Consider the following 19263-nt stretch of genomic DNA (forward strand, 5'->3'; position numbering starts at 1 on the left):
TCTGTTTTTCTTTCTTTCTTTTTTTTTTTTTGAGGTACTGGGGCTGGGGATTGAACCTGGGACCTCGTATGTGGGAGGCCGGCACTCAACCACTGAACCATAATGGCTCCACTGAGTTGACTCCCTTGTCTGTTTTGCTCATTGTTTTGTATACATAATATTTTTTTTTGTAAGGAAAGATTACATTTTCTTCTTCTTTTTTTACAAAGATTTATTTATTTATTTCTCTCCCCTCCCCGCCCTGTCCCAGTTGTCTGTTCTCTGTGTCTATTTGCCAGTTGTTGTTGTCAGCGGCACGGGAATCTGTGTTTCTTTTTGTTGCGTCATCTTGTTGTGTCAGCTCTCAGTGTGGGTGGCGCCATTCCTGGGCAGGCTGCACTTTCTTTTGTGTTGGGTGGCTCTCCTTACGGGGTGCACTCCTTGTGTGTGGGGCTCCCCTATGCAGGGGACACCCCTGTGTGGCACAGCACTCCTTGCACGCATCAGCACTGCACATGGGCCTGCTCCACACGGGTCAAGGAGGCCCGGGGTTTGAACCATGGACCTCCCATGTGGTAGACAGACGCCCTAACCACTGGGCCAAGTCTGCTTCCCTGGATACATAATATTTTAAAGCTGAAAAGCATGGTCATTTTTCAGTGATGAAACTGGCTAGATATGTTAGTGATTTACTGAAAGTTTCAAAACTAAGTGTTCTTAATGTTTTGTTAAACTGTAAAATGTTAGAAAAGTGAATACCTTGGGGATCTAGAACTACATTTACAGTCTTTAATTCTTGCTGTAGTTAAATAGCTTAAAGTTTTGAATTGAACCCTGACAGTGATTGTCAATTAGAATTAGAGATATTGCGTTGGAGTCAGTAAGGGATTGGTTCACCTGATGATTCTAAAAACAAAGCAGTAATTTAGCATATTACTTTTTATTTTTCATTAATTTGCGATTTTTGTTTATTTGATATAAATCATTACATAGAATGGATCCTGCTTTAAATGGCATTGAAAGATAGCTAATAACTCTTTTTGTAAAAAAATAGGATTGCATATGAGAATCTAAAGACTAACTTCAATGTAAGACAAGTAAACTTCTTCTTATCCTAGTTAACTCCTTAATATAAAAACCTTAGATTTTGTTCCTGTATATTCTTTTTTTTTTAACAAACTACAGACTTTATTAAGATTTACCCCATTTTTTCTCTTTTCCCTCTCCCCTCCTCTGCCCTGCTGAGTTTGCTGTGTCTGTTTGCTGTATGATCTTCTGTATCTATTTCTCTCTCTCTCTTTTTTTTTTTTTAATCTTCTCATCTTTCTCCTCTAGGATTCACCAGGATTCAATCCTGGGGACCTCTGATGTGGAGGTCAGTTCCTGGTCTCTGCTGCACTTCACCTTGACTCTCTCCTTTGTCTCTCTTGTTGTGTCATCATCTTGCTGCATGACTCACTTGCGCGGGCACTTGCTCACCATGTGGGCATTCGGCTTGCTGCACGGGCACTCAGCTCACCACGCGGTCACCCGTGTGGGCACTCAGCTTGCTGTACAGCACTCAGTTCACCACATGGGCACTCGTGTGGGTGCTCAGCTCACCATGTGGGCACTCGGCTTACTGTGTGGACACTTGGCTCACTGTGCAGGCATTTGACTTGCCACGTGGGTGCTGGCCCACTGCACAGGCACGCTTTCTCTTCTTTTTTACCAGGAGGTCCCAGGAATTGAACCTGGGTCCTTCCAGATGGTAGGCGGAAGCCCTGTCACTTGATCTGCATCTGCTTCCCTTCCTGTGTATTCTTTTCCCTCTTAATACTTAATGTACAAATACTACCATAGCCAAAAGAAAACATTTTAAAAGAAAAAAGAAAAACATTACCCAGTTTTATCACTTAAATATTATCAAATAAAAATGTTTTTTGTTTTTTCTATGTACATATTTTATGGTAGCAGGTGTGGATACAGTTTTAATAATACTTTAATGAATATCTTCAAGAACATATTCTTATTTTTGAAAAAAATTTTATATGTATTACCAGAAGTAGAAAAAGCATCCACATTTTTGTGGCTCTGTATTGAAATTAGTTAATTGTTTTCTAAAGGATTATATAACCACTTTATATAGGTACTAGTAGTGTGTGAAGAGTTGACTGACTTCACAATAATCTGACTAGCATGGTACTTTATTAGTATTTCCTCCCCCAAATTTCACAGTTGAAGTGATTTTAGTGCTTTTCTTCAATTTGCACTTTTTTTTAATGACTAATGAGGCCTTATACATTTAAATATTTAGGATTTTTAGTTAGCCAATATGTAACCCTGTAAGATAATAAATAACTTTTATCTTAAGGGAATCTGAAATTGAAGGATTAGGCAGTTAATCCCTAAACCAAATGTCATTTAATTGATGGCATATGAAAGTTAAAATAAAAGGAAATTGATATAATGAATCATTGTCAGAGTTGAGTTTTCTGAGAGATATTTGAAAGAAATTTTAATTGTTCATAAAATTCTAAAAATTTTATTTTACTTAATTTTATTCTATTCCTTTATTCCTAAAGGACTGTACTAGAACTATTTCTCATGTCCTGTTAAAAAACAAACAAACAAACCAAGCACATTCAAAGTTTACCTAAGACTTTTAAAATATTTATGGATTTTTACAAAAAATTGCTCTGTTAAGTGTCACTCATTGTACCCTAACAATTTTCTTTTAATTTAAGCTTATAGAAATGGGACGCCGGTCATCAGATACTGAAGAAGAAAGCAGAAGTAAGAGAAAAAAGAAACACCGGAGACGGTCATCTTCTAGTAGTTCTTCAGATAGTAGAACGTATAACCGAAAGAAAGGTGGAAGGAAATCAAGGTCAAAATCAAGATCTTGGTCCAGAGATATTCAGCCTCGTTCACATTCTTATGATAGAAGGTAATTTTCATAACGTTTATTTATATAGTACTAAGGATAATATTCTCTAGTGTTCATGTATTTTTGTGGTTTTAATTTTGCTGGGTAAAACATTTTTTGTTTAATACTTATATATTTATGAGGGTTAAGTCCCAACCCAGAGGCTTTTTTTTTTCCCCCCACCAGGCCCAGCCAAAGGACTAGTGTCCTCACCCTTTACCTGTTCTTTGTAGATAAATAGATATAAACCACTTTAGTTCTTATACTATCTGGTAATATTGGAAGCATTGTATACTACTTAAGAGCCAATAATACCTTAATTAGTAGCTGATGGAATCATTAATTAGTCATCTGTTGAAGAGAAAAAATATTTTAATATGTCTTTATTTTGTTTCAAGGGAAGAGAGAGATGAGCTATGATTACCTTCTTTGTATAGTAAAAATGACATGATTCTGTAGAATCTAGAAGATTTCTCCTTAATGTCCATTACAGAAAATTTTCTAGCAATGATATTTGATTATATCTTAATTCAGACGCAGGCATCGATCAAGCAGTAGCTCTTCTTATGGCTCTAGAAGAAAACGAAGTCGAAGTCGTTCAAGGGGTCGAGGGAAATCCTATAGAGTTCAGAGGTCTAGATCCAAAAGCAGAACAAGAAGGTATGGTACAACATTTATCGCCTTGTAACAAACTATACCAAATTTAGTGACTTAAAGCAACAGTCACTTGTTTTCTTGCAGTTTTATAATTTTGACTGAGCTCAACTGGCAGTTCTTTGAGTCATATTGTTGTAGTCAACTGACAGCTTGATATGAAATGGATGGTTCCCTACGGCCTCACTCATGTATGCAATGTTTGATTCTGTCTGATGGCCAGGGTGCTTCAGGTCTTCCATGGCCTCTCATTCTTCAGTAGACCAGTTTGGGGTTTTTTACATGGTGGTAGCATGAGTTTTTCAAGATGGTAAGAGCAAAAGATTCAAAAATTGCTTAAGGTCTAGCCTCAGAAGTAATGCATTATCACTCCTACTTTATTTTCTTTTGGTCAAAGGAAGTCAAAAGTCCAGCCCCGATTCAAGCGGTAATGAAATAGGCTTCATCTCTTGATGGGGAAAGCAGTGAAGTTACATTGCAAAGGGGTGTGGAAAACAGAATAGATTTTTTTCTTTGAAACATCAGTGTGTATTTTATTATGTTGAACCAGTCTTTCATCCCTGGGATAAGTCCCACTTGATCAAGGTATATAATTCTTTTATGTGCTTTCGGATTTGGTTTACTAGCATTTTGTTGAGGATATTTGAATCTATATTCATAAGGTTTATTGGTGTGTAATTTTCTTTTCTTGTGGTCTTTTTATCTGGCTTTGGTATTAGGGTGATACTCGGCTGATAGAAGGAGTTAAGTGTTGCCTCTTAAGTTTTGTTGAAGAGTTTGACCAGGTTTGGTATTAATTCTTGGAATATTTGGTAAAATTCATGAGTAAAACCATCTTGTCCTGAACTTTTCCTTGTTGGGAGATTTTTGGTTAGTGATTCGTTTACTTATTATTGGTCTGTTGAGATAGCCTGTTTCTTTTTGATTTAGGGCAGGTAGTTTGTGCGTTCTAGGAATTTGTCCATTTTTTCTAGATTATCTAATTTATTGTCATAAAGTTCATAGAATCCTCCTTTAATCCTTTTTATTTTTTTGTGGGTACTAATGTCCCTCTTTCATTTTTATTTTTTATTTATTTTTATTTTTAAAGATTTATTTATTTATTTATTTAATTTACCCCCCTCCCCTGGTTGTCTGTTCTCGGTGTCTATTTGCTGCGTCTTGTTTCTTTGTCCGCTTCTGTTGCCGTCAGCGGCACGGGAAGTGTGGGCGGCGCCATTCCTGGGCAGGCTGCTCTTTCTCTTCACGCTGGGTGGCTTTCCTCACGGGCATACTCCTTGTGCGTGGGGCTCCCTCACGCGGGGGACATCCTTGCGTGGCACGGCACTCCTTGCGCGCATCAGCACTGTGCATGGCCAGCTCCACACGGGTCAAGGAGGCCCGGGGTTTGAACCGCGGACCTCCCATATGGTAGACGGACGCCCTAACCACTGGGCCAAAGTCCGTTTCCCTCATTTTTATTTTAATTATATACGTTGTCTTATTTTTTCTTCATCATTCTAGCTAAATGTTTGTCAGTGTTGATTTTTTTCAATTTTTGGTTTTCTTGATTATTGTTTTTCAATTTTCTGTTTCATTTATCTATGTTCTAATCTTTTCTTCCTTCTTTGGGTTTAGTTTGCTCTTTTTTTAGTAGATTCTCTACTTGTGAGGTTGAGTCTCTCATTTCTGATTTGAGCTCTTTTTTAAAAAAATCATTTATGTCTAATTGTGGTAAAATATACATAATGTAGAGATCATTTTAATCATTTTAAGTGGCAAATTCTTTGAATTGACAGTAGTGTGTAACTTTCACTACTCTCTATTTCCAGACTGTTTTCATCATCTTAAACCAAAACTAATACTCATTTTGTAATAACTCCCTAATGCCTCCTCCCATCACTCCTTGTAACCACTCCTCTGTTTTCTGTCTCTATGAATTTGCTTGCTCTAAGTTTTTCATGTAAGATAAATAATAGAGTGTCATACAATATTTGTTCTTTTGTGTCTCTCATTCAACATGCTATCTTCAAGATTCATCCATATTGCAGCATGTACCGGCACTTGACTTCTTTTTACAGAGAATAATATATCATTGTATATATACATGTATGTATATCACATTTTGTTTATCCATTCATCTTTTGATGGACGCTTAGGTTGCTTCCACCTTTTGGCAATTGTGAATAATGATGCTACGAACATTGGTATACAAATATCTGTTCAAGTCCCTGCTTTCAGTTCTTTTGTGTGTACCTAGGAGAGGAATTGCTTGGTCCTACGTTTAATTTTCTGAGGATGGGCCAAATTACTTTCCACAGTGGATGCAACATTTTACATTCTCACCAACAATGTATCTGCGCGTACTTTCTAACACTTGCTATTTTTAGTTTTTAAAATAATAGCCATCCTAGTGTGTTTAAGTGGTATCTCATTATAGTTTTAATTTGTATTTTTCTAACAGTTACTGATCTTGAACATATTTTCATTTACTTTTGGCCATTTGGATTTCATCTTTAGAGAAGAGTGTATTCAAATCCTTAATTGGATTGTTGGTCTTTTGGTTGTTGAATTGCAGAAGTCCTTAATATATTATGGATATTAAACACTTACCAGATATATGATTTCCAGATATTTTCTCCCATTTTGTAGGCTGTCTTTTTGTCTTTTTTACTTTTTGATAATGTCCTTTGATACTCAAAAGTTTTAAAATTTGGAGTGGAATGAGGCTCAAGCAGTTGAGCGCCTGCCTCTCACATGGGAGGTCCTGTTTCGGTTCCCGGTGCCCTCTGAAAAAAAAACAAAACACAACTCAGGGAAGTTGATGTGGCTCAGTGGTTGCGTGCTAGCTTCCCAGTTACAAGGTCCTGTGTTCAATCCCCAGCCCCCAGTACCTCCAAAAAAAAAAGTTTTAAAATTTCATGAAATCCCATTTAATTACTTTCTCTTTTGTTATCTCTCTCCTCGCCCCCCCCCCCCAGTTGTCTGCTCTCTCTGTCTATTCGTTGTGTGTTCTTCTGTGTCCTCTTGTATTCTTGTCAGCAGCACCCGGAATGTGTGTCTCTTTTTGTTGCGTCATCTTGCTGTGTCAGCTCTTCTTGTGCATGTTGCCATTCCTGGGCAGGCTGCACTTTTTCATGCAGGGCGACTCTTCCTCTGGGGGCACACCCCTTGCACATGGGGCTCCCCTATGTGGGGGACACCCCTGTGTGGCATGGCACTCCTTGTGTGCATCAACACTGCATCTGGGCCAGCTCATCACATGGGTCAGGAGGCTCTGGGTTTGAACCTTGGACCTCCCATGTGGTAGGCAGATGCCCTATCCATTGGGCCAAATCTGCTTCCCTATATTAGTTATTATATATGGTAAGAGAGAGATCCACATTCCTTCTTGTGCATGTGGATTTCCAGTTGTCCCAGTACCCTTTATTTAAGAGGCTGTTCTTTCCCCATTGATGGACTTGGAATCCTTGTTGAAAAATTATCTGCCCGTAGGTATGTGAATTTAGCACTGGACTCTCAATTCTATTCCAGTGGTTTATAAGCTCTAGTAGTTTTTTTGTGGATTCTTTGGAATTTTTTAGATATAGAATCATGTTATCTGCAAATAGGAAATTTCAATTCTTCCTTTCCAATTTGGATGCCTTTTATTTTTTCTCTTGTCTGATTATTCTACCTTGAACTTCCACTACAATATTCAGTAACAGTGGTGCAACTGGGCACCCTTGTCTTGTTTCTGGTTTTGAGGGGAAAGCTTTCAACCTGTCACCATTGAGTATGATATTTGCTATAGGTTTTTCATATGTGCTCCCCCCTTTTTAAGAGTTTATTTTATTTCCCCCCCTCCCCACCAATGTTTGTGCTCACTGTCTGCTCTCTGTGTCTGTTGTGTGCTATGACTGTTTATCATTTTTTTGTTGTTGTTGTTGTTCATCATCTTTTTAGGAGGCACTGGGAACTGAACCCGGGATCTCCCGTGCAGTAGGTGGGTGCTCAACTGAGTGAGCCACATTTGCTTCCTCCATATATGCCTTTATCATATTGAGATGTTCCCTACTGTTCCTAGTTTTGAGTGTTTATATCTGAAAGGATGTTGGATTTTGTCAAATGCCTTTTCTGTATCAATTGATGATCATATTTTTTTCCCCCTTCATTTTGTTAATTTGGTGTTTTACATTGACCAATTTTCTTGTGTTGAACTGCTCTTGCATTTCTGGAATAAATCCCATTTCTGTAATATAATCCTTTTAAAATACTGTTAGGCTTGGTTTGCTAGTACTTTGTTTAGATTTTTTGTGTCTATTCATAAAAGATACTGGTCTGAAATTTTCTTTCTTATGCTGTTTTTATCAGGCTTGGTATCATTGTAATGCTAGTCTCAAAGAATGTGTTAGGAAGTAATCCCTTCACTTGTATTTTTTTGAAGAGTTTGAAAAGGATTGGCATTAAATCTTTAAATGTTTGGCAGGTTTCAGCAGTGAAGATATCTGGTTAGGGACTTTTCTCTGTTGGGAGGTTTTTAATTCATATTCAATTTCTTCACTTTTTATGGATCTGTTGAAATTTTCTGTTTCTTCAGTACTTTGTATGTTTCTGAGAATTTGTTCATTTCATCTAGGTTTTTTTCATTTGTTGGCATAGTACCATTGTATAATCTATTTTATTCCTGTAAGGTTGGTAGTAATGTCTCCACTTTCTTTTGTGGTTGTAGTTACTTACATCCTTTCTCTCTATTTTTCTGCATCAGTCTGGTTAAGATTAGTTAGTTTTATTGGTTTTTAAAAAAAACAACTTTAGGTTTTGTTGATTCTTGCTGTTTTTTTTGTATTGTCTATTTAATTTATCCCTGCTCTAATCTTTACTATTAATATATCCTTCCTTCTACTTAGGGTTTAGTTTGCTCTTCATGTTCTAGTTTTTTTAGGTATGAGGTTAAGTTATTGATTTGTGAACTTCCTTCTTTTTTAATGTATAGAGCTACAGATTTCTCTTTGAGCATTGCCTTCACTACATCCCATAAGTTTTGGTGTGTTGTATTTTGTTTTCATTCATCTGAATTATTTCCTAATTTCATTTGTGATTTCTTCTTGCATACATTGATTGTTATTTGTGCATTGTTTACTTCCCACTTATTTGTAAATTTTCTAGGTTTCCTTCTGTCATTGATTTCTAGCTTTATTCCATTGTGGACTGGGATGATTAATTTGTATGATTTCAATATTTTTTAATTTTATTAAGATTTTATTTGTCACCTAACATACAATCTGTCCTGGACTTAAGGCTTTTGGGATGTTGTTATGGAATGAATGCATTTAGCAAGCAGAAAGAACATGTCATTTTGGGGTCCAGAGGGTATAGTGTGTAGTTTGGAGCTCCGTTCTTAAACTTAATTATTCCTATGGATGTGAACTCATTGTAAGTAGGACCTTTTGATGAGGTTGCTTCAGTTAAGGTGTGGTCCATACCAATAAGGATGATCTCTATCTTATTATTGGAGTCCTTTATTAACTGAATGAAATTCAGACATAGAGAAAGAAAGCCCCAGAAGCAAGAAGTTAAATATCACAGAACCTGGAAGAGAAGGGAGAATTTCTGTCTCTGTTTTAGCTAGTCTTCTTCTTCTGGGGAATTCATTAAAAGCCTCCATTGGAGTTCATGACTTGCGACCTGCCTGTATATCTCCTGTTCTTTATTTCCCTAGAGAATCCTGTCTAATACAAACATTTTGATTTACTTTTTCTTTTCTTTTCTCTTCTCTCTATTTTTAAAGTTATTTTCGTAGTGGTTACCTTTGTAAATATATACAAAGTAATATATATATATAATATAATATATATATAATATAATATATATAATTTGTGAACATATTATATTAATAACAATCTATTTAGACTGGTACCAATGTAGTTTCATTAATATATAGACTTGATACTCTTGCATTTCTCAAATTCTCCCCTTTATATTGTTATCCCCCCAGATTACATCTTTATACATATCTGTCCATTAACGTCAAGGTATAATGTTATTTTACACTTTTGCTTGTTAATTCATATTAAAGCAGCTACAAACTGAAAAATACAAGTTACCTTTACCAGTGTTCTTTATTTCTTCTTATGGCTTCCAGTTACTATCTAGTATCTTTTTATTTCATCCTGAAGGAATCTCTTCAGCATTTCTTGTTGGGCCAATCTTCTGGTCATGGACTTTTTTAGCTTTCGTTTATCTGTAAATGTCTTAATTTCACCTTCATTTATGAAAGTTTGTCAGATATAGAATTCTTGGTTGACAGTTTTTTTTTTTCTCTAAGGACTTTAAATGTGCCGTCCCACTGACAACTGGCCTTGATGGTTTCTGGTAAGAAATCTGCTGTTAATCATATTGGAAATCCCTTGCATATGGCATGTCTCTATTCTCTTGCTGTTTTCAAAATCCTCTCTTTGTTTCTGGATTTTGACAGTTTTGCTGTCATGTGTCTTGGTGTACATCTCTTAGAATCTATGCTGCTTGGAATTTGTTGAGCGTCCTGGGTGTGTATTTTCATGTCTTTCATTAGATTTGGGAAGTTTTCAATCATTATTTCTTAAAATACTTTTTGGCCCCTTCATAGCTTGTCCTTTTTAGACTCCTTAATGCATATAATGGTGTGTTTTATGGTGTTCCACAGGTCCCTTAGATTCTAGTCATTTTTCTTCATTAATGTTTCTTTCTGCTCTTCACACTGGATCATTTATATTGTTTTATCTTCAAGTTTACTGATCCTTTACTCTGCCTCTTCAGATCTGCTGTTGAATGTGTCTCATTAATGTGGTTTTCATTTCAATTTCTGTGCTTTTAGTCTACAACATTTACGTTTGGTTCCTTTTTACAGATTCTTTGTCTTTAATTTGTTTTGATGATGTTTCCCTAATTTGCTTTAGTTCTTTGTATGTGGATTCCATTAGCTCTTTGAATGTATTTCATATGGTTAATTTTAAGTCTTTGGGCAAGAGTTCCAATATATGAGCTCCCTCAGGGATTGTTTCTGTCACTTTCAGCATGATTGTGTTCTTATCTGATATGAGTCTTTTGTAGATAGCACATAGATAGCTCATATTTTTTTAATCCATTCTGTCAATCTGTGGCTTTTGATTGGGGAGTTCAGTCCAGTAACATTCATTGTTATTACTCTAAAGGTGTTAATTACCTTGTCCATTTTTTCCTTTGGCTTTCTGTCATCATATTTTACTAATGTATGCCTTTTTACCCTTTAAGTTACCCTTACAAATAATCTTCATTTCTGCACTCTTCTCCAAGTCTATTGGCTGTTAATATCTTTTGTAAATCTGATCTTTGGTAGCATACTCTCAGTTTCTGTTTGTCTGTAAAGATTATAAACTCATCCTCATTTTTGAAGGATAGTTTTGCCAGATAAAGAATTCTTGGTTGGCAGTTTTTCTCATTTGGTACCTTAAAGACATCATACTACTGTCTTCTCACCTCCATGGTTTCTGGTGCAAGATCGGCACTTAGTCTTATTGAGGTTCCTTTGTATGTGATGCTTTGCATTTCTCTTGCTGCTTTCAGAATCCTCTCTTTATCTCTTGTATTTGTCATTCTGAATAGTAGTGTCTCGGAGGAGGTCTCTTCAGGTTTATTCTGTTTGGGTTGTGTTGTCTTTTTTTGGATATTGATATTTATGTTTTTCATAAGGGTTGGGAAATTTTCAGTCATTATTTCCTCAAATATGCCTATGCGGGGGACACCCCTGCGTGGCAGGGCACTCCTTGCGTGCATCAGCACTGCACATGGGCCAGCTCATCACACGGGTCAGGAAGCCCTGGGTTTGAACCTTGGACCTCCCATGTGGTAGGCGGATGCCCTATCTGTTGGGCTTCCCTCTAATGTATTTTTAATCTCATCTACTGTGTCTCTCATTTCCATAAGTTCTGTATAGAATTTCTTTTATTTTTTGTTCAACTTATTCTAAGTCTTTAAAATTGCTTAGCTTAAGTTATAAAATAGGACCAGGGACTCACTAATGGGATGCAGATATGATCCAAGGGGCTTGGGATGAGAGACTCCAAAGTGTTTTTTCTCCTTGCAGTTTCCTGGCCAGCCAACAGATGGCATTCTAGGCAAACTCTTTTCAAGGAGGTATCTCTTTCAACCTCCCCTTGCCAGTGATTCTAGTCTGACCTGAGTCTAGATTCAAAGCAGGCTCTGTTGGCCAAAGTCACTGAAGAGAACCAGACTCCACCAAATACTCCCTTTTCCCTGGAAGGAAGATGTCTGTTTCCCTCTCGGTTGGCTGCAGTGAGCCACAGGTTATATTCACGCTGTGCTCCTTGAAGGTGGGAGGTGGGTGCTGCAGGGGCTAGTAACTCACAGTTTTCATTTCAGCTTCTTTGTCTCTCTGTCCCTTGCCCTTGTGGGCAGATCCTCAAAGCAGCTCCTTATGGCAGCTTTTTGCCCTCCTTCATTGTTTTTGTGAGGAAGTTGAGCCCTGCCTTCCTACTAAAATGAAATCTTCTTGGAAATCCCCCTTTTCTTTTTTAATGTAAGCAAATAAGAGTTATAAATTTCTCTCTTGGAACCGCTGTTTTTAGTTTCTCAGCTGCAAAAACAAACACCATATGATGCATTGGCTTAAAGAATGAGATTTATGGCTCAGGGTTTTGGGGCTAGAAGACCCAAACTGAGGCATCAGTAAGGTAATGGTTTCTTCCCAAATTCTGTGTTTTTCTGGCCCTACCTCCTCATGATCTTTGGTCCTTGGCTTTTCTGTTACATGGCAATGCATGTGGTGGTGTTGTTTCCCTTTTCTCTAATTTCTGTTGATTTGCAGTCTGCTCTTCCTGTGGCTCCTCTTCCTGTGTCCAATTTGTTTGCTCATAAGAACGTCAGCCATGTTGGATTAAGGTACATCCTCATTTATTTGGATATACCTTAACTGTCTTTGCCAGATCCTGTATGTTTTAGTATATTGTGTTTTAATTTCCATTCATCTCAAGATATTTCCTAATTTCCCTTGTGATTTCTTCTTTGACCCATTAGTTGTTTAAGAGTATGTTGTTTAATACCACATATTTGCAAATTTTCCAGTTCTCCCTCTGTTATTTATTTCTATCTTTATTATGTTGTGGTTGAAGAAGATAAATTGTATGACTTCAATACTTAAAACTTTATTGGGACTTGTTTTGGTACCTAACATGCAGTCTATCTTGGAGAATGACCTATGTGTGCCAAGGAAGATTGTGTATCTTGCTGCTGTTGGATAAAGTTTTCTATGTATGTCTGTTTAGTCTAGTTGGTTTAGACTTTAGAGTATCTTTCATATTTTCTATTTCCTTATTCATCTTCTGTCTTGATGTAGTATCTATTATTGAAGTTGCCTACTATTAATGTAGAACTGTCTATTTCTACCTTAAGATCTGTCAGTATTTGCTTCATATATTTTGCAGCTCTGCCATTATTTATAATTATTAGGTCTTCTTGTTGAATTGACCCCTTTATCAATATATAGTGGACTCTTTTGTTCCACATAACAGTTTTGGACTTAAAGTTTATTTGATATGTTATTAATATAGCTACCCCAGCTCTCTTTTTGTTACTATTTGCATTGGTATGTTTTTTTTCCATCCTATTACTTTCAACCTACTCATGTGTTTGAATTTAAGGTGAGTCTCTTATAAACTGCATGATGTGGGGTCCTGCTTTTTTTAAAATCCATTCTGCCAATCTCTAATTTTTGACAGGAAAGTTTAATTTATTTATTTAATTAAAGTAATTTCTGAGGAAGCAGATGTGGCTCAAACGATTGAGCTCCTGCCTACCATGTGGAGGGGTCCTGGATTCAGTTCCTGGTGCCTCCTGGGGAGGATGAGCAGGACTGTGAGCTGATATGGCAGGCTGGTGCGGGGAACTGATGCAAAAGGATGATGCAACAAGAGACACAGGGAGGAAAACATAATGAAAGACGCAACAAAGCAGGGAACAGATTGGGTGCCTCCTTCCCACATGGGAGGCCCTGCGGTTCAGTTCCTGGTGCCTCCTAAAAAAAGGAATGTGAGCACACAATGAATGAACAGTGAGCACAAACAACGAGGGCATAGGGAGAAATAAATAAAATAAATCATTAAAAAAATAAAAATAAAGTAACTTCTGATAATGTAGTACTTTATTCTGCCTGGTGTTTTAAGTCTTAAACCTTTTTTTCTCAATTCTTTTGCAAATGCCTCCTTTCATATCTACTTGATTTTTGAATTGTACCATTTTGAGTCCTTCCTCATTTTCTTTTGTATATATTTTCAGGTATTTGCTTTGCAGTTCCTGTGGGGGCTTAAATTAAATGTCCTAAATCTATCACAATAATGTTTGCTTTGATACCAACTTAACTTAACTAGCATACACTAACACTGTTCCTATACCTCTCCAACCCCCACCTTTTAAAAAAGTTTGTTACAAATTATATCTTTTTACATTGTATGTCAAAATTGTAGATTTATCATAACTTTTATGCATTTGAATTTTAGAACTTGTTAAAAGTAAAATGTGTAATTACTACCAAAAATTAAGTTGTACTTGTATTTATAATTACCCATTTGGTTAACTTTACTAGCAGGTCTGTCTTTATGCCGCTTTGATATAAATTTAGTGTTCTTTCCTTTCATTCTGAAGAACTTCCCTTAGCATTGCTTGTAGGGCCGGTCTAGTGATGACAAACTCCTTCAGCTTTTGTTTATCTGCAAATATCTTTGTATCTCCCTAATTTTTGAAATAGTGTTGCTGGGTATAAAATTTTCCATTGGCAATTCTTTTCTTTCAGCATTTTTCATATTTCATTCTGCTGCATTCTTACCTCCATGGTTTCTGATGAAAAACTGGTACGTGATATTATTGAGACTCCCTTGTGTAGAACGTGTTGCTTTATTCTTGGAGCTCTCAGATCACTCCTTGTCTTGTCCTTGTCTTTCAGTAGTTTGACTTTTATGTGGTTCTCTTGGAGTTTATCTTGTTTGGGCTTCATTGGGTTTCTTGAATTTGTTTATTCCTGTCCTTTATTAAAATTTCAGTAGTATTCTGCTATTACAATTTGGAATCATCCTTTTCCCCTTTCTTTGTAGGACTTCCAAAATGTGGAAATTGGTATCCTTGCTGTTGCCCCTTAGGTCTCTTTTCTCTTTTCACTTTTTCCATTTTTTGTCTTTCTATTCCTTAGCCTTTATTGATTGCAGTTGTGTTTTCTTTGAGTTCCCTGATTCTTTTTTCTGGCAGCTCCAGTCGGCTATTGAAACTCTCTAAGGAATTTTTCTTTTCTTTTATATTGATCTTCTACTCTAGTATTTCTGTTTGTTGTCTTTTTATTGAACTTATTATATTGTTTATAAATCATTTTCCTGAGATTCTTAGTTCTTTAGTCTTTTGTTTTCCTTTATCTTCTGAGCATATTAAAGATCATTTTTAAAAAAGTTTTGTGTGGTATTTCTAATGTCTAGTGTTCTTCATTTGTAATTCCTGAATCTTACCTAGTTCCTTTCAGTTCCTCTTCCTGTGTTTGTCTTGTAATCGTTTGTTGCACACTTTACATTTTAATATTTGAATGTGCTAATTTTGCCTTTTAATTCCCGTGCTCTTTGTTCCTTAAGTTTGTATCTAGATAATTATATGACAGATTTTCCTGAATGCCAACTGTAACAAATACGTAAAATCAATGCAAAAAATACCTTTTGCAGTCTTTGCAAATTGACTTTTTATTAGTGCTGTTCTTCAGAGTTTAGCCATCCTTTGAAGAAGTTTAACCAGTGGCAAAAATGAAGTTAGGGTTGACTGCCGCTTTTCTGAGCCTGGGTCTTGTCCTGGGCTTGTGCCTGATGGTGGCCTTATGAGTTCCCCTGTTGACTGGAATCAGAATGTGTCCTTTACTTCTTTTGAGATAGAATCTCAACTGCTAACCCCTGATTCCACTGTGTTCTACAGTTGCTGGACAGGCATTTGGAAAGGGAGCTAGAAAGGAGTGTCCTAGTTCAGTCCTTCACAGTGCCCCCTGATAGACTGGCACCTGCACCAGTCACCCCAGTTTGTACATGGGGGTAACTCTATTCCTTCCAAAATGCAGCCAGTACCCTCAGTTGAAACCCAGGTCAGCTCCATACTGCATAGGAGAGGTGGGGGGATGGAGAGGTGCCACAAGCTTCTCCTACTGATTTTTGTTTTCCTCCTACCAATTTTAAAGCTATGTTTTCTTGAGTTGGCACTTATCAAGTTTCTGCAACCCTTTCAATATTTTCTAAAGTTTTAGGGAGGATTACTCTGCCAGTTTTAGTTAGTTGTTCATAGAGTCTGTGGGTGCAGTCCCATCTGGAATCTCCTTAAATCCTTTTTTTTTAAAAGATTTATTTTTTACTTTATTATTTATTTTGCTGTGTATTCTTCTGTGACCACTTCTTATCAGCGGCATTGGTAATCTGTGTTTCTTTTTTTTGCATCATCTTGTTGTGTCAACTCTCCGTGTGTGTAATGCCATTCTTGGGCATGCTGCACTTTCTTTCGCGCTGGTGGCTCTCTTTATGGGGCGCACTCCTTGTGCGTGGGGCTCCCCTACACGGGGACACCCCTGCGTGGCAGGGCACTCCTTGTGTGCATCAGCACTGTGAATGGGTCAACTCCACACGGGCCAAGGAGGCCCGGGGTTTGAACCGCAGACCTCCCATGTGGTAGGCGGATGCCCTATCCATTGGGCCAAGTCCACTTCTCTCCTTAAATCCTTTGATATTTACTTTCTCCCCCAAGTTGAATTTAGTTGGTAATTTTTCTAACCCATATCACATGTAGTACATGATTTTTAAGAGTTGTATTATAAATATTTATGCTTTTGTTATTCTCATATATTGTACATTCTTGGAGGGGAATCTCTTGGTACCTAGCATAGTGCTTTGTTTTAGGTAGGAGCTCAGTAAACATGCATTGATTTAATGAATGATTAATTAAGAAAATGAAGTTACATAGAAGGCTAGGTTTTTCAGCAAGGAAAGGTTTTATTGTTTTATTGATTTGCAGGAGGAAAGTTTTATTTTGGATGTATTGATTTGTCTACAGAAAGGCTTATTTTACCAGGAAACAATCTCAATAGAAATTTCCTATCAAGTGAAACAGAAAAATAATACCCTATCTTTGTATGGTCTTATCTAGTTTACAGTGTTCTTTTATGAACACTCTTATCAGTCAATTAATTTGGTTAGTAAAAAAGAAGTCATTCAGTTCAAATTTGAAGGGTTTTAACAAAAGGAATTAAAATGCTATAGAACCTTTGGAAGGGTTCAGAGCATCAAGGTCAGGAAATCTCTTACTGATAATTTCAACTTGAAGCTTGAAAGCTGATTGATTACTCAGAAATACCTGGAAATGCTTAAGAACTCTCTCAGTTTTTAGGACCAATGTGGGGGATTCTCAAGAGACTACTCACCTGGAGACAACCGTAGATCTTAGTGACCCCTGGTACCTGAGTGTGTGGAGTTTTGTTGTACTAACTGCAGCTGCCTAAGGTTTTGAAATGTGAAGCCTTTGCTCTTGCTGGCTGCTGATTGCTTGAAATAGCCCCAGCCACTCCAAAATTTGATCCAAGTTAAGATGAACAATGGTACCAGTGGAAGACAGCTTCATGGAGACTATATGATGTGAATGAAGAAGGTAGGAGGAGAGCAGTGTGAGAGAAAAATATGGAAAGTTTTGAACTGCGCAGTTGGGAATACAGCCAAGGGAAGCATGGCTTCACAATGGGAATGAATGCCTAGTGATCTCTGTGAGTAGTTTGCTTTTTAATAGAAAAGAGTGATTTCTGTTATCAAATGTCAAATACTTTCAGAAAACTTTGTTTAATGTACAAAAAAGTAATATAAGCATGAGGTGTGTTGGAAGATTACAGGAGTTTGAAGTAAAATGTTTGAAGTTTACTGCAATTTCCATGGATAAGTTTATAGAATGATTGTGTGATTACGCTTTTTTGTGTATACATATATATTTAATGTTCTGAAAGTACTCATGTTATGATGTGTATCACACCACTTTCTTTTCCAGTAGTGAGAAACTTGCTCCTATTATCCACAGTATTTTTACTTATTTTCTCAATTATAGAATATAGTAGCATTGGAATTGCTAATGTGTATCACTATGCAAAATACATTTATGAACTAGAATTTAGTATTTATTTACAGTTCTTTTTATCTTTACACTGAAGATCTATAATCAAAATAATGTGTTACAAAATTATTTGTTAGTTCTTCCACCACTCCCTTCCTTCAGTGTAGGTTCTTCATTTTGGAATAGGTCTGTTTCTGTTTATATTTCTTAAAAATAATTTTTCCCCATAAACTTTTTGCTTATTTTTCTTTCTTTCCTTCCCTTCCTCCTTTCTATTTTATTTTAGTATGTGGAGCACTAATATGGTTCCAAAAGGCAGCGCTATACTAAAAGTTTACTTAGATTAGTATTAGTCCCCCTCCTCCCTTCGGTTCCCTCCAACCCAGCCTCTAAGCAAACAGTCTTAGTTTATGGATTATCTTTTTAACAAATAATTAGTTCTATGTTAATATACTGTAGATACTCTTTTACTTTGCTTGTTTTTAACTAATATTTTAGAAATCACTCTATATAAATTTTTAGGGATTTAAAAAAATAGCTGCTTAGTATTCCTATTAGTGACTATCATAGTTTCTTTAGCTGCTCTCCTATATATTGGGCATTTTGGGTACTGCTAGTATTTTGTAGTCCCAAAATTGCTGCCATGAGTAACATTGTACATAGGTATTTTTGTATTGTTGGAGATGTATCTTCAAAGACATATCTTCAAACTCCTTGAAGTAGGTTTACTAGATCAAAAGGTAATTATATTTGTAGTTTTGTGAGAAATGGCCAAATTCTTATCAGCAGTGTTTGAGAGTTCTGTTTCCCAGTCCAGCCTCACCAACAGAATGCATTGTCATATTTTTAAATGTTTGTCAGTCTTACTTATGAGAAATGGTATCTCAGTTTAGTTTTAGTTTTCATTTCTTTTCTCATAAGTGAAGTTGAATATCTTTTTATGTTTCAGGACCTTTTTTTCTATGTTTTTTTTTGCTTGCATAAATTGTTCATATCTTTTGGAATTTTGGCCTTTTTTCTTTCAATTTTTAAGAGTTACATATTAAAGATATTTGCCTTTTAGTGTACATACATGTTTCAAATATTTTCTTTTAGTTTTCAGTTGATTTTTGTCTTTGCTTATGGTACTCTTGGTCATGTGAAGGTTTGTTTTTTTAAAAATTTTTAAAAATGTAGTCAAATTTTTTATTCTTTTCTTTTTTGCATCATTCCTTACATGCAGGACATAGAGAAAGTCTTTCCTTACATCCAGCACATAGAAGAGTTCACTGAGGTTTTCTTCTAGTATATTTGTTTGACTTCATTTTTTTACATGTAGATCCTTGATCTATTTGGATTTTTTCTAGTGTATGGTGTAAGGTATACCTTCATCTTTTCCAGTTGGCTGTTGTTATATCACCATCACCATTTCAAATATACTAAATCAAATATACTAAATCTCTATAAGTACTTGGATCTTTTTCTTGACTTTATATCTGCTCCATTTGTCTACTTATCTATTCATGCACTAGTACTACACTGTTGCAGTTATAGAGACTTTATGTATTAATGTTTGGTAGGGCTAATCTCCACTTTTAACTTTTCTTTTTCAATATTTTCTCGTCTATTATTTCCTGTTAATTTTTTTT

General features: G+C 36.3%; 1 protein-coding gene across 3 annotated transcripts in view; it reads left to right on the forward strand.

Moving 5' to 3' along the window:
- RSRC1 (arginine and serine rich coiled-coil 1) overlaps positions 1–19263 on the forward strand; it is a 461399-nt gene that overhangs the window by 15762 nt on the left and 426374 nt on the right. For 2 of the 3 annotated variants that reach the window (XM_012523649.4, XM_058295198.2), the window contains exons 2-3: positions 2706–2908; positions 3422–3547. In XM_012523649.4, coding sequence (XP_012379103.1) covers positions 2715–2908; positions 3422–3547 — 320 coding nt within the window. In that variant the 5' untranslated portion in view covers positions 2706–2714. The remainder of the gene's footprint in view (positions 1–2705; positions 2909–3421; positions 3548–19263) is intronic. The other variant, XM_058295200.1, reaches the window with a different exon arrangement.

The sequence above is a fragment of the Dasypus novemcinctus genome, chromosome 4 (assembly GCF_030445035.2).
Source record: "Dasypus novemcinctus isolate mDasNov1 chromosome 4, mDasNov1.1.hap2, whole genome shotgun sequence".
In the NCBI taxonomy this organism is placed as follows: Eukaryota; Metazoa; Chordata; class Mammalia; order Cingulata; family Dasypodidae; genus Dasypus; species Dasypus novemcinctus.